The sequence below is a fragment of the Palaemon carinicauda genome, chromosome 15 (genome assembly GCF_036898095.1).
Source record: "Palaemon carinicauda isolate YSFRI2023 chromosome 15, ASM3689809v2, whole genome shotgun sequence".
Lineage (NCBI taxonomy): Eukaryota > Metazoa > Arthropoda > Malacostraca > Decapoda > Palaemonidae > Palaemon > Palaemon carinicauda.
Genome location: NC_090739.1, coordinates 133,066,715 through 133,092,005, shown reverse-complemented (window position 1 = coordinate 133,092,005; position 25,291 = coordinate 133,066,715). Strand labels below are relative to the sequence as shown.

The 25,291-nt window shown below is 45.0% G+C and overlaps 1 protein-coding gene across 1 annotated transcript in view; it reads right to left on the bottom strand.

Moving 5' to 3' along the window:
• Nucleotides 1–7,287: 7,287 nt before the first annotated feature.
• The window catches only part of EMC10 (ER membrane protein complex subunit 10), a 37,002-nt gene continuing 18,998 nt past the window's right edge, over nt 7,288–25,291 (bottom strand). Inside the window, exons 2-6 of the mRNA XM_068388688.1 lie at nt 16,635–16,808; nt 15,846–15,935; nt 9,739–9,920; nt 8,493–8,583; nt 7,288–7,771 (exon numbers count right to left, since the gene is read on the bottom strand). Of these exons, the coding sequence (XP_068244789.1) occupies nt 7,703–7,771; nt 8,493–8,583; nt 9,739–9,920; nt 15,846–15,935; nt 16,635–16,808 (606 nt within the window). The 3' untranslated portion in view covers nt 7,288–7,702. The remainder of the gene's footprint in view (nt 7,772–8,492; nt 8,584–9,738; nt 9,921–15,845; nt 15,936–16,634; nt 16,809–25,291) is intronic.

The following is a 25,291-nucleotide window of genomic DNA, read 5'->3' as shown; positions in this document are numbered from 1 at the left end:
CACTGCACATTATAGATGGTGCTCAAGGTTCCATGCAGTGTCTCTTCAGTTTTGGCTGCATTGCTTTCTGCCTTTTGCTTTCCTTTGCTCACTCTCCACCAATTCTTCAATTTACCTTTACCTTGCTCCAACTTTCACTTCTTATTTATAAACAAATCTTACAAAGAAGCTCTATGGGGCTCTAGGAATGTAACTCAATTGTCCTGAATTATTGTTGAAAATTTAAAAACCAATAAGAAAAATTGACCCATTAAAGGCCAAGTTGATATTTGTGTAAATAAACATAAATGTCTGAAGGGAACTTATTCAGTGCTATTCCTTTTGCATTACAATGAAAAGTGGGATAAAAAGGTTTCTCGAATTATTAGCTTTGAATAGGTGACATCTCAGCAAATTCAAGTTCAATACTAAAAAGTATTAAAATGAATGTATATATTTCTTACTTATGTAGAATATTTATTTACCTCTTCATCAGATTTAAAAAATGTTATTTTCCTTATTAAAATAAATTTTTGAATATACTTACCCGATGATCATATAGCTGCATCCCTGCTGCCCGACAGAAAAAACCTACGGGCGGAATACGCCAGCGATCGCTATACAGGTGGGGGTGTACATCAACAGCGCCATCTGTCAAGTAGGTACTCAAGTATTCGATGTCAACAAAGAACCAATTTTCTCCTCTGTCCCACTGGTTCTCTATTGGGGAGGAAGGGTGGGTCCTTTAATTTATGATCATCGGGTAAGTATATTCAAAAATTTATTTTACTAAGGAAAATAACATTTTTCAATATCAAACTTACCCGATGATCATATAGCTGATTCACACCCAGGGGGGTGGGTAGAGACCAGCATTACAAGTTGACATTATGAGCTAAGTATTCCGTATTTCATTTTAGCAGTTATTCAAAATAACAAGCATAAAATAAATAAGTACCTGGTAAGGAAGACGACTTGAACAATTACTCTGCCTTTTTAAGTACGTCTTCCTTACTGAGCCTCGCGATCCTCATAGGATGCTGAGCGACTCCTAGGAGCTGAAGTATGAAGGGTTGCAACCCATACTAAAGGTCCTCATCAAAACCTCTAATCTAGGCGCTTCTCAAGAAATGATTTTGACCACCCGCCAAATCAAGTAGGATGCGAAAGGCTTCTTAGCCTTCCGGACAACCCAAAAATATTTCAAGAGAAAGATTAAAAAGGTTCTGGAATTAGGGAATTGTAGTGGTGGAGCCCCCACCACTACTGCACTCGTTGCTACGAATGGTCCCAGAGTGTAGCAGTTCTCGTAAAGAGACTGGACATTCTTAAGATAAAAGACGCGAACACTGATTTGCTTTTCCAATAAGTTGCGTCGAATATATTTTGCAGAGATCTATTTGTTTAAAGGCCACGGAAGTTGTGACGGCTCTAACTTCGTGTGTCCTTACCTTTAGCCAAGCTTGGTCTTCCTCATTCAGAAGGGAATGAGCTTCTCGTATAAACAGTCTGATAAAATAGGATAAAGAATTCTCTGACATAGGCAAAGATGGATTCTTAACTGAACACCATAAAGCTTCAGACGGGCCTCGTAAAGGTTTTTAAAATAGAACTTAAGAGCTCTTACAGGACATAATACTCTTTCTAGTTCATTTCCAACCATACGATAAGTTTGGAATATCGAACGATATTGGTCAAGGCCGAGAAGGCAGCTCGTGTTTGGCTAGAAAACCAAGATGTAGAACATGTAGCCGTTTCGGATGAGAATCCGATGTTCTTGCTGAAGGCATGAATCTCACTGACTCTTTTAGCTGTGGTTAAGCATATCAGGAAAAGTCTTAAAGATGAGATCTTTCAGGGAGGCTGATTGAAGTGGTTCGAACCTGTCTGACATAAGGAATCTTAGAACCACGTCTAAATTCCAACCAGGTGTAACCAAACGACGCTCCTTCGTGGTCTCAAAAGACTTAAGGAGGTCCTGTAGATCTTTATTGTTGGAAAGATCTAAGCCTCTGTGACGGAAGACTGATGCCAACATGCTTCTGTAACCCTTGATAGTGGGAGCTGAAAGAGATCGCTCTTTCCTCAGATATAAGAGGAAGTCAGCTATTTGAGTTACAGAGGTACTGGTCATGGATACGGATACTGACTTGCACCAGTTTCGGAAGATTTCCCACTTCGATTGGTAGACTCTAAGGGTGGATGTTCTCCCTGCTCTAGCAATCGCTCTGGTTGCCTCCTTCAAAAAACCTCTAGTTCTCGAGTCTTTCGATATTCTGAAGGCAGTCAGACGAAGAGCGTGGAGGCCTTGGAGTACCTTCTTTACGCGTGACAGACGTAGCAGGTCCACCCTTAGGGGAAGAGTTCTGGGAACGTCTACTAGCCATCGAAGTACCTCGGTAAGTTATTCTCTCGCGGGCCAGAGGGAAGCAACTAGCGTCAACTTTGTCCCTTCGTGAGAGGCGAACTTCTGCAGTACCTTGTTGACAATCTAGAACGGAGGGAATGCATATAGATCTAGATGAGACCAATCTAGTAGAAAGGCATCTATAAGAACTACTGCTGGGTCCGGGATAGGTGAGCAAAGTATGGGAGCCTCTTGGACATCGAGGTTGCGAAGAGATCTATGGTTGGCTGGCCCCAGGTGACCCAAAGTCTCTTGCATACATCCTTGTGGAGGGTCCAATATGTTGGAATTATTGTCCCTTCCTACTGAGACAATCTGCTATGACATTCAAGTTGCCTTGGATGAAACTCGTTACTAGTGAAAAGTCTAGACCTGTTGAACAGGAGAGGAGGTCACTTGCGAACTCGTACCATGTCAGAGAGTAGGTCCCTCCTTGCTAGGAGATGTACATCAAAGCAGGGAGTTGACCGTGTTCACCTCCACCACTTTGCCTTGAAGGAGAGACCTGAAGCTTTTCCTGGTCAGACGTACTGCCAGAAGCTTCTTGCAGTTGAAATGCATTGTCCTTTGACTCGAGTTCCATAATCCCGAGCATTCCCTACCGCCTAAGGTCGCACCCCAGCCTACGTCCGATGCGTCTGAGAAGAGAACGTGGTTGGGAGTCTGAACAGACAGGGGAAGACCCTTTCAAAGGTTGATAAGTCCTTTCATCAAGTCAGACCAGACTTATCTTTCCGGAAACCGGGATCGAGACCGCTTCTAGCGTCTTGTCCTTTCCAGTGAAGAGCTAGATGATACCGAAGAGGACGGAGGTGTAGTCTTCCAAGTGACACCAATTGAACCACGGATGACAGTGTCCTAACCAGACTCATCCACAGCCTGACAGGGCCGTGTTCCTTCTTCAGCATCTTCTGGATGGATAGCAGGGCTGGGGGTTGATCGTCTTGTTCAGCCATGTCCTCATCAGAGGGTTCCTCATCCGAAACTGATGAGGAAACGGCAACGGAGTGGGCAACGTCTGACTCGCTGAATCCGGTCGCACTGGTGGATGCGTGACGGAGCCGGACACAAGATCATGGTAGTGCTGCACAGTCTGTGAACTGTCAACCATGGGGACGCGAGGAAGTACAGCGACAACCCGAAACTGTCTAGACTGTCTGGGTTGTGCAGACAACCCCCTACCGGGTTGCTGAGGTTGCCGCACTGCGTCACAACAAGTCACCTCTGCTGGTTGTTGAACGTCTTCCTAGTGACACACTGAACGTCCACAACCACCTCCGAGAGTCGCTTAACGTCAACGTGCGACTGGCAACCCACACTGGGTCGCACCGGTGGAGGAACCATCTCAACTGGCGGACATGAGTAGGATACCTCAGCGTCAACAGGGCGTACAACCAACCGGTAGGAAGGTTGTTGGCTAGAAGGTTCTTCTCCGTAAAAAAATCCTCTATCAAGGACTAAGCTTGGACTGCATGTCTTGCAACAAAGCCCATTAGGGTCTATGGGAGCAGGTGTGGCAACAGACGGGGTTAGCGACTGAAGCGGAACCATTTACCATCCCTGGAAGCATGTTATGCTTTAATTAAAGTCCATAGGAGGCTAAGCAGCTTAAGGCTCCTCTCCAAATGACAGAGTCCTCAAGGGAATATCAGAAGGAGGGAGAACAGCACTTTCTCATCTACAGGAACCATGTCCGAGAAAAGCTAGGTTATCTCAGTGAGGGTTTCACTGGTGCATAAGCAGCAGACCAGAAGGCAACGTTATGTAACTGCTTGACAGTCTGTGAACTGTCAAAAACTGAACTGTCAACAACAACAGGTGCGTGAGGACATACAGCACTGGTGCATTAGCAGCAGACCAGAAGGCAACGTTATGTAACTGCCTGACAGTCTGTGAACTGTCAAAAAACTGAACTGTCAACCACAACAGGTGCGTGAGGACATACAGCCCTGGTGCATTAGTAGCAGACCAGAAGGCAAATTCATGTAACTGCTTGACAGTCTGTGAGCTGGCAACAACCAAAGCTGTGTGGGGAAGCCTCAACTCCTGACTGACTAGTCTGCTGCGGGCGAGAGGCGGTAACCACAGTGGGTTGCGGAGGCTGACACACCGTGTCAAAACACGGCAGCTTGTGGTAGCTCACGCACGGCAACGGAGTGCTCCGTGTGTCTGTGGGAGTCAGCATGCGTCTGGCAGGGTCGACTGCGCATGGGTGGAGGAGCTCTCACAACAAGAGTGTGGGAGCAGGCAGCCATGCTGGGCGCACAACCGTGGCAGGCTGTAGGCCAACGGGTGCATCGTCAACCTTCTCCGCAGTCGGAGTGTGGGAGCAGGCAACAACCAAAGCGGAGTGGTGGTGCGTGGTGGGGACTGCCGTGGGTTGCGGAAACTAACGCATCGCGTCAAAACACGGCAGCTTGACTCCACCTTCCCACTGCTGATGCGGTAGCTCACGCATGTTAACGGAGGGAGCCGCACGTCGGCTAACGTTAACATGCGTCTGGCAGGGTCGATCGCGCATCGGAGGTGGAGCTCTCCGCAGCCGGAGTGTGGGAGCAGGCAGCCTCAGCGTGAGCTGGGCGCACAACCGTGGCAGGTTGTAGGCTAACGAGAGCAGTGTAAACCTTCTCCGCACGAAACTCCTGCATAACCGCAGCTAACTGAGTCTGCATAGACTGCAGTAAAGACCACTAGGGTCTACAAAAAACGGCAACAAACGGAGCTACTGTCCGTTGTGACTGAGGGTCTAAAACAGCTGGTGCGGCAACAGACGGAGTTACTGCCTGTTGCGGTACCACCTTGCCTCTCTTGGGAGGTGTGCAGTCGTCGGATGACTGCAGCGAGTCCGAACTGACCCAGTGGCTACACCTAGGCCGTTGGACTTGCGCGGAAGGGACCAACTTGCACTTAAAAAGCTGCAAGATTTGGTCCATGGTTTCTACGAGAAACCTCTTCCGCAGACGAGGAAAAAATGGGCTCTCTCGTCTTTGTGTGGGTGGGGCGATCACGTCGGCAACGTGTGTAGATACACCCGAAACCACGGAGGGAAACGTCTGTTCGTCGATCAAGGCCTGTGGAACCCATAAGTCGTTCGACATTACTTCTCCCCTGGGCTTGGGAGCTTGTAAGAGGTCCCGGACTAGGTGAACAACTGGCACGAACAGACGAACCCTCGAACGCAACACTGTAACACTTTGCGCATATCACTTTATCACTTTTGATTTTCTGTTAGCACTTATTTCACTGAAATCGAAACTTTAACTGATTTCTACCTGAAACACGCAATCCTATCCTTCATTAAAAGGTAGTAATTGCGAAAACAGTATTACAATGCAACAGAAAAACATAATTAAAGATAAAGAATTCAGTGGCTGGAAAAGAGACTAAACACTAGATCAAATAAACTACGTTTAAAATCTCTCACCGCATAAAGCCTGGGAACAAGAATAAAACTCTAGAAACGTTTTACCTTCTTCCCCCACAGCGACTAGGGAGAAGAGTAAAAAACGAGAACAACATTACCCGCTTGAACGAAACGTTTATTCTCCCTCTCTCCCTCCGTCTCTATCTCTCTCTCTCTTCTCTCTTGACTTAGCACCTGAGAGAAGAGCCCAATTATATATCGTTAAAACATATTATTTGCTAAAGGAAAAAACTGAAAGGTTTCCCAAATAAAAAGTTCCTTTATTTAGAATTTAAATCATTTAAGCTAAGAAAGAATGAACGAAACGCTAGAATCGGTTTAAACCGTGAAATACTCTCTCTCTATCGTAACGATAGAGCGCATGTTGAACGTTCTGAACGTCAACAACTGCGGAGACTAAACTAAACGTTAGTTCATCTTTGAAAACAGTACGAGACTATCAAAGAAATTCTTTCATAAAACATTAAAATTAAAAAAATTCTTAAAAGGTAAATACGATATGACGGGCTCAATGTTAATTAACTTCGGTTCCAAGTAAGGACCGCCTACTATTAGGAAAGGTCGCATATAAACAAACATAAAAATTAATTCTTATAAGTTTATAATAAATGGAAAGTTAATCGAAGAGGCCTATAAAGGCGGAGAGATATAAAATAAATAGATCTATAACTTGTTAAGCAAAATTACCAAAAACCTAAACACACTTCCGTCTAAGGGAAGGGTCGGCCATTTAAAAGTGAAAGAGAGTCCATACTCTCTTCGTCACCAACACTTCCGTCTAAGGGAAGGGTCGGCCATTTAAAAGTGAAAGAGAGTCCATACTCTCTTCGTCACCATAATTAAATCTATCCAAAACGAGTTCAAGTTTTGAAATGAAGATAAAACCCCTGCATAGCGAAAGCTCAAAACTGGAATAGTGTACTTCACCAAATCGTTGTGAAAACAAATCCAGTTAGGGACGGCGTATTTAGTAGGTCTTGCCAGTGGCACGACAGAGGGAAAATTGGTTCTTTGTTGACATCGAGTACTTGAGTACCTATTTGACAGATGGCGCTGTTGATGTACACCCCCACCTGTATAGCGATCGCTGGCGTATTCCGCCCGTAGGTTTTTTCTGTCGGGCAGCAGGGATGCAGCTATATGATCATCGGGTAAGTTTGATATTGAAAAATAACCTCACACACATGATTGTGAACATAGTCTCCAAACTGTGACAGGGTGAATGTTCTGACCATGGGTTTTTGTCACAAAATTACTCCTAACAATCCATACTTATTAAGGTACTTCTATATGCACTCCCTTTTATATTTTACAGTACTCAAAGGTACAATTTCTTACATACTGTATTCATTCCCCTATTTGCCCTATTGGAAGAAAGTATTATTACATATTTCTTTTTTATTAACACATTAATAATCCTATCGTGAAAAAAATGACTGAGGTGAAAAACTCCAAGGTTAGATACAAAATACATATACAGTACTTCTGAATAGTTTAAGTAAAAACATACAAGTTGATTTACATGAATTTGTATATCAATAATTACATACATGTACTTATTCACAGTATTTGAATATATTTTCTAGGATGATTCAGCCACAATCAATTTGACTTAACTACACAAGCAACTATCCAGTAGATCTCTCATTCAAACTCACATTAAAAAAAACACAAATTCAACATATACAGTACAGTATTCCTTAATTAATACAGCATATTCTGTATTTTAACATGGTTAAAAGTGGTGATGTTGCTATAATGCTGTACTACTTTCTAAAAACATTTTCTGCATTAGTAAGTATACAGTCATAAGCTAAAAACTTAACAGGAAAGAGGTGAATGAGATCAAAAGTTCTCATGAAAATACTATACAGTACACTTATACAAGGGTTTTAACGGGCTCCATCCTGACCACCTCCTGAGAACAGCATTATCAGCACTACAGGAATAATGTACATCCACTGAAAGGAGTAAAAATATTAAATCAATTACAGTGAACTAATATATTCATGAAAACACCTTAAAATTTATCAAATCATACATACTATTATCACTAGTAGGTAGTTTACCCAGATATAGCAAGTCAAAATGTTTGGCTCATATGGCTAGCCAATTAAAATAAAATTTTATATAATAAATTGCCGTTTTTAAAAAAGTTGTAAAGAATTAGTTCTAAAATTTTGTGTTCTATGAGCAATCAAATTTAAAGCTGTGCCTTTCTGACATAAAGTGTAAGAGGGTTCCCTCTACTGATTGCTACTCGTATGAAGCTATGGTTTGGAAGACCACTTTGACTTACTGTGCAGGAAAACAGGTGAAGAAAATTTGACAGTAAAGTCATGGTATTCTAAAGGTGATAATGGTACTATGCACTTAAATGCTAAAAATCTTGTTACAACCTACAACATGTCTACATTGTAATATGAGAGTTACAGTGCATCAATGAAGAAGTAGTCTTACACTTAGTATTCACAGGTGATACCACACAGATAGTTTCACCACCCTGGAATACCTCTAGTCTGTATTATCATCTACCAGCAGATTGTTAAACATAAATGAAACATCTAGGATTATACTTTCATAGGAATAAGAGGAGTAAACCTTAAAGAAAAGTAATCAATAAAACTAAAAAAAATGATTGCTGTAATATCACAACATAATCAGATTTTTAAAGCTACTTACATATTTGGCCAAGAATGATCGATTGTCTTTTCCTTCAGCTTTCTCATTCTTCATAGCTTCCATCTTCTCAATGTATGTTGCAGTGTCAGGACTGAGAATATAAGATGAAATAGTCACAAAATCACAAATTTTCAAATTAATTTGTATTTTTCCTAATTATGCAAACCTGAGCCCTTTAATAGGAGTATGTTTTCAACAAAACTTGCTACAACTGTTAAAACCTAACAAGGTGGAGGGTAAGCTCCACCCACCTGACAGGCCACTAAGCTCCCTCTTTGACCTTAAACCTAGTACTTGTGGGGTCGTTGAGGCAGGAAGGCTTATTTACTAGATAGTGGTGAACCCCTTCCTTCAAAACAGAACAAAATTGCTCCCCACATACACACACATAAGCTGCAAGTACCAAATGGCATACACGAGCAAGACTGGCTAACATAATATACTCTCATCTGCATTTTTCTAGGCAAATTTTACCCTTTTAGCCTTCTCAGTTATTGTCTCTGACACATTTCTGCTAGCAACTTTCAGCATAATCATGAAATTTTTAAAAATATATAAATGAGCAGAGAAAGAACAACATACCGTCAAGAGATGTGCAGCAGACATTTATGAATAGTATACAGTATATAAGAAAAAGGATAATCTATTCATCAGGAAAAAAAACAAAAAATATGGAATTACAGTATATGGAATATAAAATGAAAAGCTTTCCCTGGATTTTATTTGAAAAAGTAAATACATAGCTACTCCGGTCAGAAAAGGGTCATGTACGGGACTAGACACGAATACTTATATAAAAAGGCCACACTCCAGCAAACTACTGTCATCTCATTAAGTTTTAAATGCCATATCCTTTTTTGCTGAAAGCGTACTACTATTAAAGAAGGAAGGTTTTTATTCATGTAAGAGCAAACCAGAAAAGCAACTTGAAATGTGGACTGTACAAATATTTTTTTAAAACACAGGTACATATTAACCGGTAACTAGCATTAAAGCAACATTACCTGCAGCAATATCTCAAGGTAATATAAAGTATTGAATATAAAATTCTGATATTTTTCTCAATATTACAGAAAAAGACATTTCAATTTGGCTATTTATCTTATAGAATATGTATGTTGCTTTTGCAAGGTAAATCCAATGTAAAAAGGTTAATGATAGTGATCATGATAAGCCTTGCTACCTTAAAAGAATACTGTGTATATTAAACAAACTTCAAAATAAAACTAGTCATGGAGATACATACACAGGAGCGGGAGTTGGAGAGCGAATAATAACTGTTGTGTTATGCTGAACTGCTGGAACTTCAGGGCCTTCTCCTAGACATACAGCAACGAATGGAACTAGTCCCACACCGACAACAGATGAACCAACTGTATCTACCATCAGATTGAATGTTTCCGACAAACCGCTTTCATACAACTGGCACTAGAATGAAGTGATAAAATTTTCAGTAATTTATAAACAGAATTCCCAGTTTCATGAAAAATGTGTATAGTTGTTAACATTACAGGAATTCAATAAAGCACAGTACAAAATAACTCTTAACTTCATCAGACTAGTTAGTTTCTTGACATTACTATGTAATATTGAAAGTAGAACTACATAAACTTTTGGCATTAGCTCTTTGCAAATAATAATGTACATAATTTTTCATATTAAATTTTTCAAATTGTTTTTAGAGATCTGTTCATCCTTAGGGTACTATATATATCATGAACTATTCTCATCTATATATAAGTAATAAAACTGGATTTTCATACTTAAATTCATAGAATATGTTAGTCTGTAATATATACTAATAAACAAATTTCTGCAAATGTGATTTCAAAAAGGGATTCTGAATAAGGAAAGTTCTCTTCTTTGGGAGGTGCTGTGTGGTTCATAAGGATTTTCCTGTAAAGAATACAACAGGGAATCTAATACTGTACAACATGATACAGTATACAAAATATATATTGTCTTCCCTACTCTAAGGCCAGTTTACAAACGTTCAAAGCATGGACTCAGTATGTATAAAGGAAACTCATGGGTTCAGACAATAGAACCTGTCACAGCACCTTCAATGCTGAATTCATCTGCCAATTGACAATACTGTACATGACTAAAAAACTATTACTGACACTGAAGATAGATGTTTTAATAACAAAATGACAAATTTGGAATAATTTGTATTTTTTCTAACTATACAAACCTGGAGCTCTTTACATGGGAGTATTATTTCGATAATAGCTGAAATCAGCCGTTAAAGCTTTGCGAGGTGTAACTACCCTCCGCTAGTTAGGGACGACGCAAACAGGTAGACTGTCGGCAAACTTTACAGTCAAACTTTGTTGGCTATCTGCTGTCTCAGAGGCCATTTGAAGCCTTCTATCGTAGCCCTCCTACTCAGATTGTCTGCCAGCACGTTCTTTCCGCCCAGGATGAAACAGGCTGAAAGGATAAAGAGTTGTTCTCCGTCCCTCCGAGGACTCCACAACCGATTGGCAGAAGTGCCGTGAAAAGTCCCCCCTTGCTTGTTTGTGTGTGACACCACTGTAGTGCTGTCTCTCATCAGCACTACAGAGTGCCCTGAAAGGAGCTGATGGAATTGTTTGAGGGTGACAAAGGCTGCCCTCATTCCAGGAGGTTTATGTGGCACTATCGCTTGGATTCGGACCAAAGTCCGCATGCGTCCTTGAAGAGCAACAAATCCTCTGCTCTCCTCTGCTCACGACCTATCGACTCCGAGGTTTTCGGTAGGTCGAGGTGCTGAGACCAAATGGCCTTCAGCTTCCACTGTAGAGAACAAATGTGTAGACAACTGTTAGGAATTTACTTCTCTATAAAAGTTGGGTGTCCCAGCAGCCTTTGCCAAAGGCCTACTGGGACCTTGTCCCCCGAGAGAAAAGGTTGAGCTACCTCTCTCAATCTATATATTCATTCCTTGGACAGACTTTTTGTAATTATCCATGATCCCCAATCCGGGCAGAAGGCTAGACGCCTGTCTCGGTAGAGGAGAAGGATCTCCCTCAAGTCTGCTAGAACTAGCCAATAATCTAGATAACGAAGGAGATGAATGTCGTTCTTCTAAGCCCCGGTGGACACTAGGGTAACGACCCAAGTGAGCACATGAGGTGCTATGGACAAACCGAAGTACCCCACCTTGAAGTGTTATACCTATCTGCTTATGAAGTTCTCTGGTCTGACAGTTTGCCTGACCACCTAGGCTGTCTCCACCTTAAATTGAGTTTGCTGGACAAACTCATTCAAGGCTGAGAGGTTGATGCCTGATCTCCAGCCTCTGCGCCTTTTCTACAAGAAATCACCGACTGCAGGAGCCTGGAGGCCAGACTGGAACCACTTGGAGAGCATCCTTCCCAAGCATGATCTGGACTTTGGCTCAATGGGCCCATTCCTTGTTGGATACATTTGTGTAAGAATCTAACATCGTCAGATGTAGGGTAAGAGGTGGGGGAGAGAGCGTGAACGGAATGATGTACGGTCTCTGTATTCTACGAGTAGGAAGACCGACCAAGGTTTGGCCCCATGGAGTATCCATCTGTGCCATTAAAACAATGGGCGACCTAGATTGCACGCAGACCTACGTCAGGCGGAGGAGCTCGCCCACCCACCTCGCTGATGCTCGGTGAATGGGTGTACAACACTACGCAAGATTCCCTTGTGACACTTGTGTTTGTGCTCAAGCCCAAGTGGAATGGACCAGCGTACTCTCCTATGATCTGCCTCCAGCAGAAGCCTGGTGGTAGCATTATGCACTCCTACAAGAGGACATATTCGCTTGTAAAAACAATTAAGGCGGCAGGAGACAAGTTATACCAGCAACCTATCTGCGAGGAAATAATTTTCCCCTCCGACTTATCGGAAACTGGGATGGTCTCTGGGCTACCTAATTAGCCAACTACCCAGTAGAGTAGTCAACAACTCACATGGAATGTGCTTGTTGCTCCACCCCAAAGGGTTGGCAAGTTTAATTGAGAGGAACAAGGAACCTTGACTCTCAAGCGAAAGGTCAATACTCATCAGTTACTCCCAAGGGGCAGCGATTGCTTGGCAAGTAAACATCTCACGTTGATTGATATCGAGACGTGCAGCCAGTTGCAAGCAACTATTCTGTAAGGGGGGTATCAAACTGCCTTCAATCCAAAGAGTTGGCCATGTAAGTATGCTTACAGATCGGTAATACCAGAGTAGTCAGTACTCCCTAAAGGGAAGAGGGTATTACAGCGAATCTCCTTAGTGATCGTTGTCAAGCAAGAGACCGGTCGCTAACGACTGATCGCACGCAACTCCTTTCAAAAGGCAAGATTGAGACGCATCTTCAATCCATGTCGGACAGGTAATATACTGTATGCGTAAGTCCATCTACGAACTAGTAACACAGATCGCCAGAGGCAGAAAGAACATACAGGCGCAGCTGGGATGATTCGTTGTGTCCAGAACTCGTTCGCAATGGAGATCTCCTTCCTATGACCGAGATCCCTTAGAAACGACGATAACTGGCATAAGTTCAGAGCGTTGCATCCCAGGGAACAGATTGGCTTATGCGAAGTTTCAGAGACTAAGTATGTACTATATTTCAAACACTAAGACAGCCAATTCGAAATTTAAGAAGGAAATTCCTGGAATGAAGGAACTTCCTGGAACGAAGGAAGAGTGTATTTGTAAATAAACTACCTATGTCTGGTTATGGGTAGATAAAGAGGATAATGTATAACCTGACTTCCCGTAAGGAAAACAACCATCGAATCTAATGATTTATTAGAACGAGGTTCTAATTGCACGATGGCTCATGGTTCTTGTCGGCAATAAAAGGTCGCTTACCTGAATGCAGTTGTGCAAACGTAACTTCTTTGCCTAGGCAAGTGTTAAAAAAATGAGCCTGAGCCCACTTGTGGGAATAACATACGGTATGTGCAACGAATCGCAACAGTAGTGCCCAAAGAAATTGGTCGTCGACTAGCTGTAGCATTGTTAACATATTCATGAGCATGTGCGTCCCCGCTAAGTGAATACTTTCTTGCTATGGTTCGTAAACGTGAGCAGAAGCCGACACTATACCCTTGGGACTAGAGGCTTGAAAAAAAAAAAACCTTGCAAAGGTATGTCTCACTACCCCACTGAGTGAGTGCTCCAAAAAGCTCTCCACTCCGTAGGGAAAACAAGCCAGAGAAAGTTACCCCGAAGGATTACGTTTCATGAAACTCGGCGTCTAACGGGGCTCACACAATGATGGCAATCGGCTGCCGCAAGCAATCGGCAGTAAATCGTAATTGCGGCAATGACCCTGACATTTTGTCATGGTGAGAGCGCATGACAACCAAAGGAGTCTGTTTCGGCCTTTTATGGGGTGTTAGCGAACGCTTGTAGTTATGTAAACCTCCTGAGGGAAGGGAGTTTCCTATGAAGAAGCATAGTCTCGAAAATAAGGGTATGTTGACCCAGAATGTAAACACAAATGCTAGCCAGGTTTGTACAGGCTTGCCAGCAAACGCCGGCAAGCCCCAGCAAGCAGTGAGAGAGTCGACTCTTACCTGTAAGGGTGGGTACAGATAATGTAAGTGCACGCTATTGTAGTAGTGTGCACTTGAGGTAACAGTAGGCTGAAGCTCTGCGCACACTTGAGGCAACAGTAAGCTGAAACTCTGCGTGCTACTGAAGAAGTGCACAATTGAGGCAACAGTATGCTGAAGCTCTGCACGTTACTTAGTACACTTGAGGCAACAGTAAGCTGACGTTCTGAATGCTAGCGAGGGTCTTGCAAACTTGCAATGAGTAATAAGGCGAGTAACCTGGGTTTTTCGTAGACCTTCATCAGGCAGAAAAGCTTGCCCACCCACTACGCTAGAGCTCAATGGATGGGTGCCTATGACTTCCCTGTGAAACTAAGGTCTCTGAGAAGTACTTGGTAATCCTATCCCCCACAGGGGGTTGGCGAGTAGCCTTATGTTATCCCCTCGGAAGAGAACGAAAAAGGCTGTGCTGGACTTGAAGAACAGCAGTTTCTCCCTCGTAAGAGGTTGAAACCATGAGGGGCAGGTCCCGAAGGGCTTGGCCTCACAAAACTCCATGAGCTTTGTTGAGCCCAACAGACGTGATCTAGGCAATAACCCCGAAGTTAAAGCCTACGAGATTCATCAATGGGAGAGGCGGGGACCGGAAGCGGTCAGCAGGCATCATTATCTGCGGCAAAGACTATGAAGGGAAAATGCTTATGATTATAGTTTTGTTCCCTGAGGATACGGCAACAATGTGCAAGAACTGCAAGCAGTCACCTAACTCCTTCGTCGCCAAGCTTCGAAGAGCAAGAGCGGTGGATGGACGAATTCAATTCACGCCATATGAATACTGTACCACATGGGGGAAATCCCTCAGGCGTAAGCAGTCTCCTGTAGGCGGGAAAGGCGACTAACTCCTGTTTCCACTGTTAGCAACTCTCCCCGCAAGCAGGAACATTGCTGGACAGTGGCTAGTAGAAGGTATCTCCCATGGAAGGGAAAGTTCCCCAACCCTTGGTGGAGGTTAGCTATCTCGGAAGGGGAGGTTGTCCAACACCTGGAGGCGGAACTCCTGGGAGCACTCTCTGTTTCACAACAACAAACTTTCTTCAAGTTCAAGGTCTGCATCGAGAGGTGCCTATGAAATGTAGCTGAAGCCAGTTTCTGGGTTCACCTCGAAGGGAACCCCCCGACTGAAACCCTGATGGGGACCAGTCTGCCACTGCTCTTGTTCCTACGCCTGAGCTGTAAGAACGAAGGTGAGCAGAAGTAAAGAATGCTACCGTCCCTTAGCAGGGGAGACCAGAAAGTCCCAAGGAAGGTAGGGGTAGCGGGAGTGGAAAACATTCCCGGTGGTGGAATCTGTTGCTTTGCTAAGGGAAGCGACGGAGTCCACACCTAAGGGAAGTCCAAGTCACCATCTGAAAAGAAAAAGGAATTTTTAAAACTTTAGGCCCATTGTTTTTAATCGTAAGCCAATTAAAGGGTTTTGACAAGAGAGCAAGACTACGTCTTAACTCTACCGAGCCAAAATAAAAAGTGACGATTGTTTAACAGTGCAAATGTGAGCGGGTTGGTGGATCTAACCCGCTACCCCCTCTGCTAACTAGCTGAGCGTAGTTACACCTTGCAAAAGCTTTAACGGCTGGTTTCAGTCATCGCCAAAATAATACTCCTACATAAAGGGCGTAAGATTTGTACATAGTGCTAGAACAAATCTGATTTGCATTTCTACATATGAGAAGGTAAACCGCATACAATACTGTATAAGTGTACAGCTGATGTACAATTCATGGTTGTATAAAAAAAAAAAAAATAGCATAAAAAATCTTACAATTAATATGAGCAAACTTACTGCCTTAGTAAATGTAGAAACATAGCCCTTATCTTCTGCGCCTTTGTGATACACACGAACACGGTACAAGTCATCCCTCTCTACAAGGCTCTGAAACATAAAAATAATTTCAATTATGTAGTTCCTTAAAGCTTTAATGCTACAATTCAAAATTAGCTATTTGCTTAAAAAATTATAAACCATAATTTCTTGCTCCTAAAATTTCAAGCTTCTTTTTTAAATTTGAATTGTTTCAGTGCAACTATATCTAGTTATCAATTAACCCTTTTACCCCCAAAGGACGTACTGGTACGTTTCACAAAACTCATCCCTTTCCTTTACCCCATGGACGTACCGGTACGTCCTTGCAAAAAAATGCTATTTACATTTATTTTTTTTGCATATTTTTGATAATTTTTTGAGAAACTTCAGGCATTTTCCAAGAGAATGAGACCAACCTGACCTCTCTATGACGAAAATTAAGGCTGTTAGAGCAATTAAAAAAATATATACTGCAAAATGTGCTCGAAAAAAAATAACCCTTGGGGGTTAAGGGTTGGAAATTTCCAAATAGCCTGGGGGTAAAAGGGTTAAGAGAATGATCCAGATACAAAAAAAAAAAAACTAACTTCAAACCAGGTTTATTAGAACACTGAATTCAATGACAAATGTTATCAATTGTTAGGGAAGCACTGAATGACAATAAAGCTGAACTGTACGTACTGTAATCTTATGAATGGAAACTCATCTACGGAAGATCTCCAGAAAATGCAATAAAACTAAGCATGTGAAAGCTAAGGGTAAGCTTACTTTTAATTTCTCTTCCAACTCGGAAGTCCATTGACGCATGTGTGTGACAACAGCATTGCCAGATTTAACGGACCTCACATGAATTGTAGAACGAGGGGTAAAAGCAGGGTCTGGTCCTCCATCCAAAGCATCTTCAACCACCAATGTCAGTTGACCATCTAAGAAATCTTCTTCCTGCAAAAAATTAAAAACAAATCAAATGCAACTAAAGATAAGCACAGTAATAATTTCAACAACTGTACTGCTGCTATTCAAAGCTGTTAGACTACCACTATCCAGCTGTATTGCTGTATAAAATATTACAAATTTTAAGTAATTTGTATTTTTCCTAACATACTTACCTCGAACTACTTTCTTAGGAGAGCCTGGGGATCTCTCAATCACCGACCAAGAATTTTGCGTAGTTGCCCCTCTCTCCGCTGCCTCTCAAGGGCGTTCCAGGGCGAAGGGATACACGCCCAGGAGTGACCCAGGTCACGCGGGTGACCACGCTTTCCAACCATTAAGCTTATGTTTGAAGTACTCCTCGAACTCCAGAAGATACTCGGGGCAGGATGGGAGGGCCATTACCCGAAAGTAGTTCGAGGTAAGTATGTTAGGAAAAATACAAATTACTTAAAATTTGTGATTTGTTCCAACACAGAGTACTTACCTCGAACTACTTTCTTAGGAGACTTATACTTTAGGAGGAGGGAGTAGCTTACAGATTGAAATGTTCGAGACTCGCTGGGGACCTTGAACTACAGTAGATAGGGGGCTAGTTCCGGGACTCCCAGGGAGAGGCAGGAGAGTAGAGGAAAGCACGCAAAAGTCTACCTTATGTACATTTCACCTTTTATTCAAAATCCATACTTGATGTGTTCTAACGTCCCATCTCTCATGTAGGGATGGGGAAAAAGGGGGGGGGGGTGTCTCGGGAAAAGGATAGAAGTTAGCAAGGAAGTAAGGAGGAACTTGTGTCGCTTACGATTACTTCCCATGGCTAACTCGGGGCCCAAACTACTAAACTTGTTGCATGGCCGCAATGACTGGCCCGATGGAGAAGGTATCCAAGGATTTCCTTGTATAGTCCTTGAGGTAGTGGGCTGTAAAGGTGGACTGCCTAGCCCAAGTGCCCGCCTGTAAGATTTGGCTTACCGCCATGTTGGTGCCAAACGCTAAGGACGTGCTAAGACCTCTAATATCATGAGGTCTTGGGGTACCAGGCACTGTGAAGCCCTCATTCTCATAGGCCCTCCTTATGACCTGTCTCAGCCAGAAGGATATGGTGTTTTTGGAAACTGCCTTCTTGACTGATCCTGTGGACACAAACAAACTCTTCACCACCGGTCTGAGTTTGACCGTTCTACTAAGGTACTTCCTTATGGTCCTTACGGGGCACAAGAAGAGGTCACTAGGGTTGTCCGAGCGTGGAATAGCCGGAATAGAGAACTCTTCGAACCTCGGGTCCGCAATTGCAGGGTTCTGGGTCTTTGCTACGAACTCTGGCAAGAACTTTAAAGTCATGTCCTTCCACCCTTTCGAGTGGGATACCTCGAAAGATAGGCCGTGGAGCTCGCTCACTCGTTTCGCTGAGGCCAGGGCTAGTAGAAAGATGGCTTTGAGGGTGAGATCTTTGTCTAAAACATCCTTTAGAGGTTCGTAGGGAGGACGCGAAAGGACCTCGAGGACTTTGGCCACATCCCACTGGGAACCCTTGAGGTGCGGGGATCACAAGTTTGCTCAAAACTCCTGATGAGCATCGAGATGTGACGCGAGGTCCCTAGATTGATGCCCTTAAGTTGGAACACCTGTCCTAACGCTGCTCGAACCCCTTTGATAGCTGGGATGGAGACCCCTAGATCATCCCTCAAGTGTACTAGGAAGTCTGCGATGTAGTGGACCGAAACATCCAAGGGCTGAAGGTTCTGAGTGGCACACCATTTGACAAAGGTTGTCCATTTAGCTTGGTATACAACACAAGAGGACCTCCGCAGGTACCCCGACATCCTATCCGCTATTTTGTCCGAGAACCCTTCTTTCCTTAGCAATCGCTTGATAACCTCCACGCGTGAAGCCTCAGCCCGAGGGTTTTCGTGCACCTTTTGAAAGTGTGGTTGACTTAGCAGGTCTCCTCTTACTGGTAAGGGCCACGGCGGGAGAATGGCTAGGTCCTGCAGATCCACAAACTACTCCCTCTCCGGCCACCAGGGCGCTACCAAAGTCATCTCTGTGGACTTTGACTGCCTTAACCTGTTGAGCACCTGTCTGATCATCCCGAAGGGGAGAAAGGCGTATACGTCGAGGTTGTCCCAAGGGTGCTGGAAGGCATCTTCGAAGGCTGCTCTCGGATCCGGTATTGGGGAGCAGAACACGGGGAGTTTCGCGTTTAGTCTTGTGGCGAACAAGTCTATCTACTGGGGAGCCCCAACGACGGAGGACTTCCTGTGCCACTCGGGGGTGAAGGGACCACTCTGATCCCACTATTTTGCCTTTCCTGCTTAGCCCGTTCACCAGGACGTTCCTCTTTCCGGGAATGAATCTGGCCGATAGGAGAATGTCGTTCCTTTCGGCCCACTCTAGGATCCGAGAAGTGAGATCGCACAAATCCCTTGATCTTAGCCCTCCTTGTTTCTTGATGTACGCTACTACCGCGGCGTTGTCGCACATGAGGGCCACCGAGTTCCCCTGAACGAGGCGGACGAAGGATATCAATGCCCTCTGCACTGCCATGAGCTCCAGAAGATTGATGTGCTGGGCCTTTTCCTCCACTGACCATTTCCCCTCTGCTGTTACCTCGAGGAGATGTGCTCCCCACCCTTCCTTCGATGCGTCCGTGAAGAGCAGTATCTCCGGGGGAGGGGAGCCGAACGGAATCCCTTTCAACGTATTCCACCTGTCGGACCACCAGAGGAGAGCTTCTTTGGAGGGAAGTGACACCGGGATTATCTTCTGTGGGGATCTTCCCTTTGACCAGAGGTCCTTCAGGTTCCACTGAACTGGTCTGAGTTTGAGCCTGCCCTGCGGAACCAACTTCTCTAATGAGACCAGGTGACCTACTAATTTCTGCCAATCCTTGGCCTTCCTTGGGGCACCGGCCAGGAACGGGCGCATTACCTGGTCCAGGTTGTCTAGTCTCTCCTGGGACGGGAAGGCTCTCACCAGCTGGGAATCTAACACCAATCCCAGGTAAGTCATCCTGGTGATGGGAACCAGATGTGATTTTCCAAAATTGATGGTTATCCCAAGTTCTTTGCAGAAATTGATCAGTTGACTCCCTTGTTCTTTCTACATTACCTCTGAGGCTGAAAGCAACAATCAGTCGTCGAGGTATCTTATCAGTCTGATGCCTTGCTTGTGTGCCCAGGTCGAGACCAGGGCGAAGACTCTCGTGAAGACTTGAGGGGCTGTCAACAGACCGAAGCAGAGGGTCCTGAATTGAAGAGTCTGGGGACCCCACTTTACCCTGAGAAACTTCCTGCTGGAGGGGTGAACGGGAACCTGGAAGTAAGCATCCTTGAGATCCAGGGACATCATGAAGTCCCCTTCTCTCACGGCTGCCAGAACCGACTTCGGTGTGTCCATCTTGAAGGGCGTCTTCTTGATGAATTTGTTCAAAGCCGAGAGGTCGATTACTGGTCTCCAACCCCCTGTCTCTTTCTCCACCAGGAAGAGTCTGCTGTAGAATCCCGGCGGCGGCTCGTGCACGGGTTGCAGGGCTCTTTTCTCCAGCATAACTTCCACCTCTGCCTGTAAAGCTGCCTTCTTCTCTGAGTCGTTGGGAGCTAACCATACCCCTCGGTGATCGTGGATCAACGGAGGCGGCTCTGACAAGAAGGGAATCCTGTATCCCTCCCTGAGAACCGTGACCGTCCACGGGTCCGCCCCATTGTCCCGCCATGCTTGCCAAAATTGTTTGAGGCATCCCTCCACCAGGGGTGTGGGAAGGTGTAGGGGGCCTCTCTCCCTATCTCCTTCTATGAAGGCGGTTTGACCGGCTTCTCCTTGACCCGGAGAACTTAGGTCTATAGGAGGTTTGGTGTTGAGCACCATTCCCCCTGGAGGGCCGCGGAGGCTGGTGCCATGAAGAGGTGGATGCTCCTTGCCTATCTGGGGGCGGAAGCGGGTAGGCCCCGTCCGCCGGAGGTCTCCTCGCAAAGGCCCGCCTTGGCAACTGGTGCCTGGGCTTGGCTGGCACCTTCAACCTGCTGACTCTCTCCATCGTCTCTGCTACAGTCTGGAGAGGGAACATCGTCTTGGCCCAGATGGGAGAGTTTCTAAGGAACTTTGCCTCTCGCTCGGGGAGCTTGCGGGAAAGTCTGCTTAGGATAGTGTCCCTTCTCCCCAGAACCCAGTTGGCAGTCTGGGTAAGGGACTGGTGTGTCAGAAATTTCATGGCTTTACCCCCAAACGGATCAATTCTTTCAGAAGAGCCTGATTGTCTGGCACTGCGAGGTTGTATGAGATCTGAAAGTCCGCCAGCGTACAGGCCCACCAATCCAGCCAAGAGGTGATGTTCACGACGTCCTGTGCGATGACCTCCATCATGGAGGCCTCTGCTGGAGAGAAGACCACCAGCGCGCTAAGGGTACGTTCGTCCGAGTTGCCTTGGCTTAGTGTAACGACCACGTCTCCTACCGTGCGGGGCCCTGAATGGTGACTGTCCGGCACGTAGAACTTTCTCTGGGTCTTGAGACCCGGTAGGAGTTTGCCTGAGCCCTGTGATCTCAGGGAATTCTCCGGGGCTGAGACGTACAGGTCCACGTGTTCCATTCCCATGGCAACATCGGGGGCTAAAGGTAGGATCAAGGAAGGCTTCTTCTGCACTGGATCCTGCACCACCCTGCCCAGAACCGAAAGCCAAGATCGCGCAGCCGTCGGTTGAGGTTTGTCCAACTTATGGTGCCGTCGGATGAGAGCAAGCACCTTACGGTAGGACGAGACCTCCTCCACCGAACACTGGCCCGAGTCAATTAAACCGTCCACTACTCGTAACCCCACGTCGGCAGGTTCATCGAACGCGGAGGGATCCGTGGGCGTGGAGGCATCCCGTTCCTCCTGGTAGGATGATGGAGTGGGCGCCTCCGTCATGGGGAGAGCCGTCGGGACGGAGGTAGCCGTCATGGGTCTACCCCTTCCCGGACTGACCCGGACGGTACTGGATGATGGTCATGGCAGCGGCGAAACCCGAAACTTGGCCAGGACCGCTTTGACCAAAGACTCTTGAGTCACGTTACTGTGCCGAGCCCGCGGGATTTCTCCGCACACGGGTGGCTCCGCCGACTTACTAGGCCGGGGCAGTAACGAGTTACTGTGCCGAGCCCGCGGGATTTCTCCGCACACGGGTGGCTCCGCTGACTTACTAGGCCAGGGCAGTAACGAGTGAGCCAACGGCTGCCCCCGACGAACGGGTGGAGCCGAAGCGACACTGTACAGGGCAACAGAAGCGGCTCCAGAAGCCACCGAGGCAGTCACTGGAGCGGCAACCGACCCGCTGGATTCTCCACGATGTCGAACCCTTGTGACATACCTTTTCCGCAGCAATGACCTCCTTCGGTAGTCCTTCCTCGAGGACCTCGCCCTCCTCCTGGGCGGACTGTCGCGTGGGCTGGATCTCCTCCTCCTCCTAGAGTCTCGATCGCTGTAACCATCCGACGAATAGGAGTCGTAGGAGAAGTCTTCATCGGAGTACAGTGAACCCTCGTTTATCACGGTAGATAGGTTCCAGACGCGGGCGCGATAGGTGAAAATCCGCGAAGTAGTGACATCATATTTACCTATTTATTTAACATGTATATTCGGACTTTTAAAACCTTCCCTTGTACGTAGTACTGTTAACAAACCACCCTTTAATGTACAGAACACTTAATGCATGTACTACAGCAACCTAAACTAAAACAGGCACAAATATTAAAGGCGATTTTATATCATGCATTTCCTAAACACCTAAAAAGCACGATAAAAAATGGCAACCAATGTTTTGTTTACGTTCATCTCTGATCATAATGAAGAAACAAACTCATTTAGTGTACAGTACACATATATGTATAGGTTAGTTTTTGCATCGATTATATTGATTATACAGTACTGTATGTTGATTTTTTTATTACCAATGTTTTAGTTTAAGTATTTTTCTTAGGACTTCCAAATGAAATGTTTTTCTTTATGACGCCGCCTGAAACGACGGCGTGTACGCTCAGTAAACAACCACGCTCAGAACAAACAAGGCATTTAACGCGCATGATGATAGTGATAAATAATGATACAGTACATACAGTATTTACAGTAAAAGCATTTACAAAATATGTTACCTTACAAATATAATTTATACAGTATTGTACGTAGCAAAGCAGGAAAACAATTTACGAGAGAGAGAGAGAGAGAGAGAGAGAGAGAGAGAGAGAGAGAGAGAGAGAGAGAGAGAGAGAGAGAGAGAGAGAGAGATTGTTTTACGTACGTAAATGTAAATTTTAAACAAAAAAAATATGATATGTTACAACATGTAGACTTTTAAAACCTTCCCTTTAACTTAATGCATACAGTACGTACAGTACTAAACTATAAAACAGGCACAAATACAGTTTTAGAATGTACAGTAAGAATATTAAAGTAAAAAATAAAGATTGTTACAGTACTCACCACGAAAGAAGTTGAAGAAAAACTTGAATGGTGATGGCGATGAATTTGCTGCACAGTAGAAATGATGATGATGAAGCTGATGATGTGTTCTACTGTGCAGCCAATGATAGTATTTTACGTCTCTTCAGACGGAGGTGTCTTCCTGGGACACCTCTTCAACTTCTTCCTGGGAAACTTCTTCAATTTCTTCCGAAGGCGTACTAGCAGGAGGAACTGGCTCTTTTTTGCGAGGCTGGAAGAACATTGTGATCGGAAGTTGTTGCCGCTGCTTCTTTTTTCGATCCAAGAGCATTTTGTAGGGAGTCATGTCTTCACCGATCTTGTTGCAGAATTGCATCGAGCGAACCATATCCTCGTCCCACTCTTGCAACATTTCTTTCAACTCCTTCGCATGGTTGCAGGCCTTGGCAAGCCGTTCTAATGTTAAGCCCGTTTCTTCGACATTTTCTTGGGTATCTTCCTGGGTATCACTCTCTTCTTCACTTGCCGATTTCGTCAGGTCTTCGAGGTCTGCGTCAGTTAGGGGCTGGGAATGGCAGTCCAACAACTCGTCGACGTCTTCAGTCGTCATGTCACCAAACCCGTCACCTCCAATTATGGCAGCCAACTGCACAGATTTGCGTATTGCAGAGTGTTGGATTTCCGACGGAGTAAATCCCTGGTCGTCGTAAACAATATCGGGCCACAACTTCTTCCAGCTCGCATTCACGGTTGCAGGTTTCATCTCTTGAAGTGCCTTCTGAATATTCTGCAGGCACGTGGCTATGGTGTACTGCCGCCAGTACGCCTTCAAGTTAAAATCTTCATCCTCGTCATCTTGGGCAGCATCCACACACGCAAAGAGGTCCGCCAAGGTGTTCTTCGTGTAGAGGGCCTTGAACGCCCTGATAACCCCCTGGTCCATCGGTTGAATTAATGACGTGGTGTTGGGTGGCAGGAACTCAACCTGAATGCCCTCATGCGACAGGTCAGTTGCGTGTCCACCAGCGTTATCCATAAGGAGAAGGATCTTGAATGGCAAGCCCTTCTCTAAGAGATATTTGCTGACTTGCGGGATAAAACACTGATGGAACCAGTTGGAGGTCAGCATCTTCGTAATCCATGCTTTTTGATTATGCATCCAGTACACGGGAAGGAGATTCTTATTTTTATTTTTCAAAGCGCGAGGATTTTTCGACTTATAAATAAGCCCCGGCTTTAACAAAAATCCAGCAGCATTGCCACACATCACGAGGGTAACGCGATCCTTGAATGCTTTAAAGCCAGAGGCTTTGGCTTCCTCTTTGAACAGGAAAGTTCGCGACGGCATTCTCTTCCAAAACAAGCCAGTCTCATCCATATTAAAGACTTGTTCCGGCTTGTATCCACCTTCGGCGATAATATTCTTGAACGTCTGGTTCACGTAAGTTTCAGCAGCGGCAGTGTCAGCAGAAGCAGACTCCCCATGCAGGGAAACGCTTTTCAGGGCGAAGCGTTTCTGAAACTTTGCGAACCATCCTTTGCTGGCGGAAAAACGTTTCTGAGGCTGGGAATCAGTGGATGTCCCTGGTTGAGGATCATCTGCATCATCATCATCTTCAGCATGGTTGCCGTCGTCGTCTTTAGGTTCCTTTGCAGCAAAATTCTCATATAAGCTCAAAGCCTTTGTTTGGATGGTGTTCGTATCCAACGCTATGTCCTTCCGGCAGTCAGCAATCCACACAGCTAAAGCACCTTCCATGCGTACGATCGTTTTATTACGCGTTGTAACGACTCGCTTCGCTGATCTGCTAAAGGTGATTGCAACCGTCTTTCTAATGTTCGCCTCGTCCTTCTTGATATAGCGAACAGTAGATTCGTTGATGCCAAAATGGCGGCCGGCGGCCGCGTAACTTCTACCATATTTTAACATGTCGAGAAGCGTAACCTTCTCAGCTATCGTCATCATCCTTCGGTGGCGTTTAGGCTCACTACCAGCCTTAAGAGAAGCAGAACGCTTGGGAGCCATTACAGTAGGATTTACAGTAACAAAAAGTTCAACTTAAAAAAGTCGCACACAG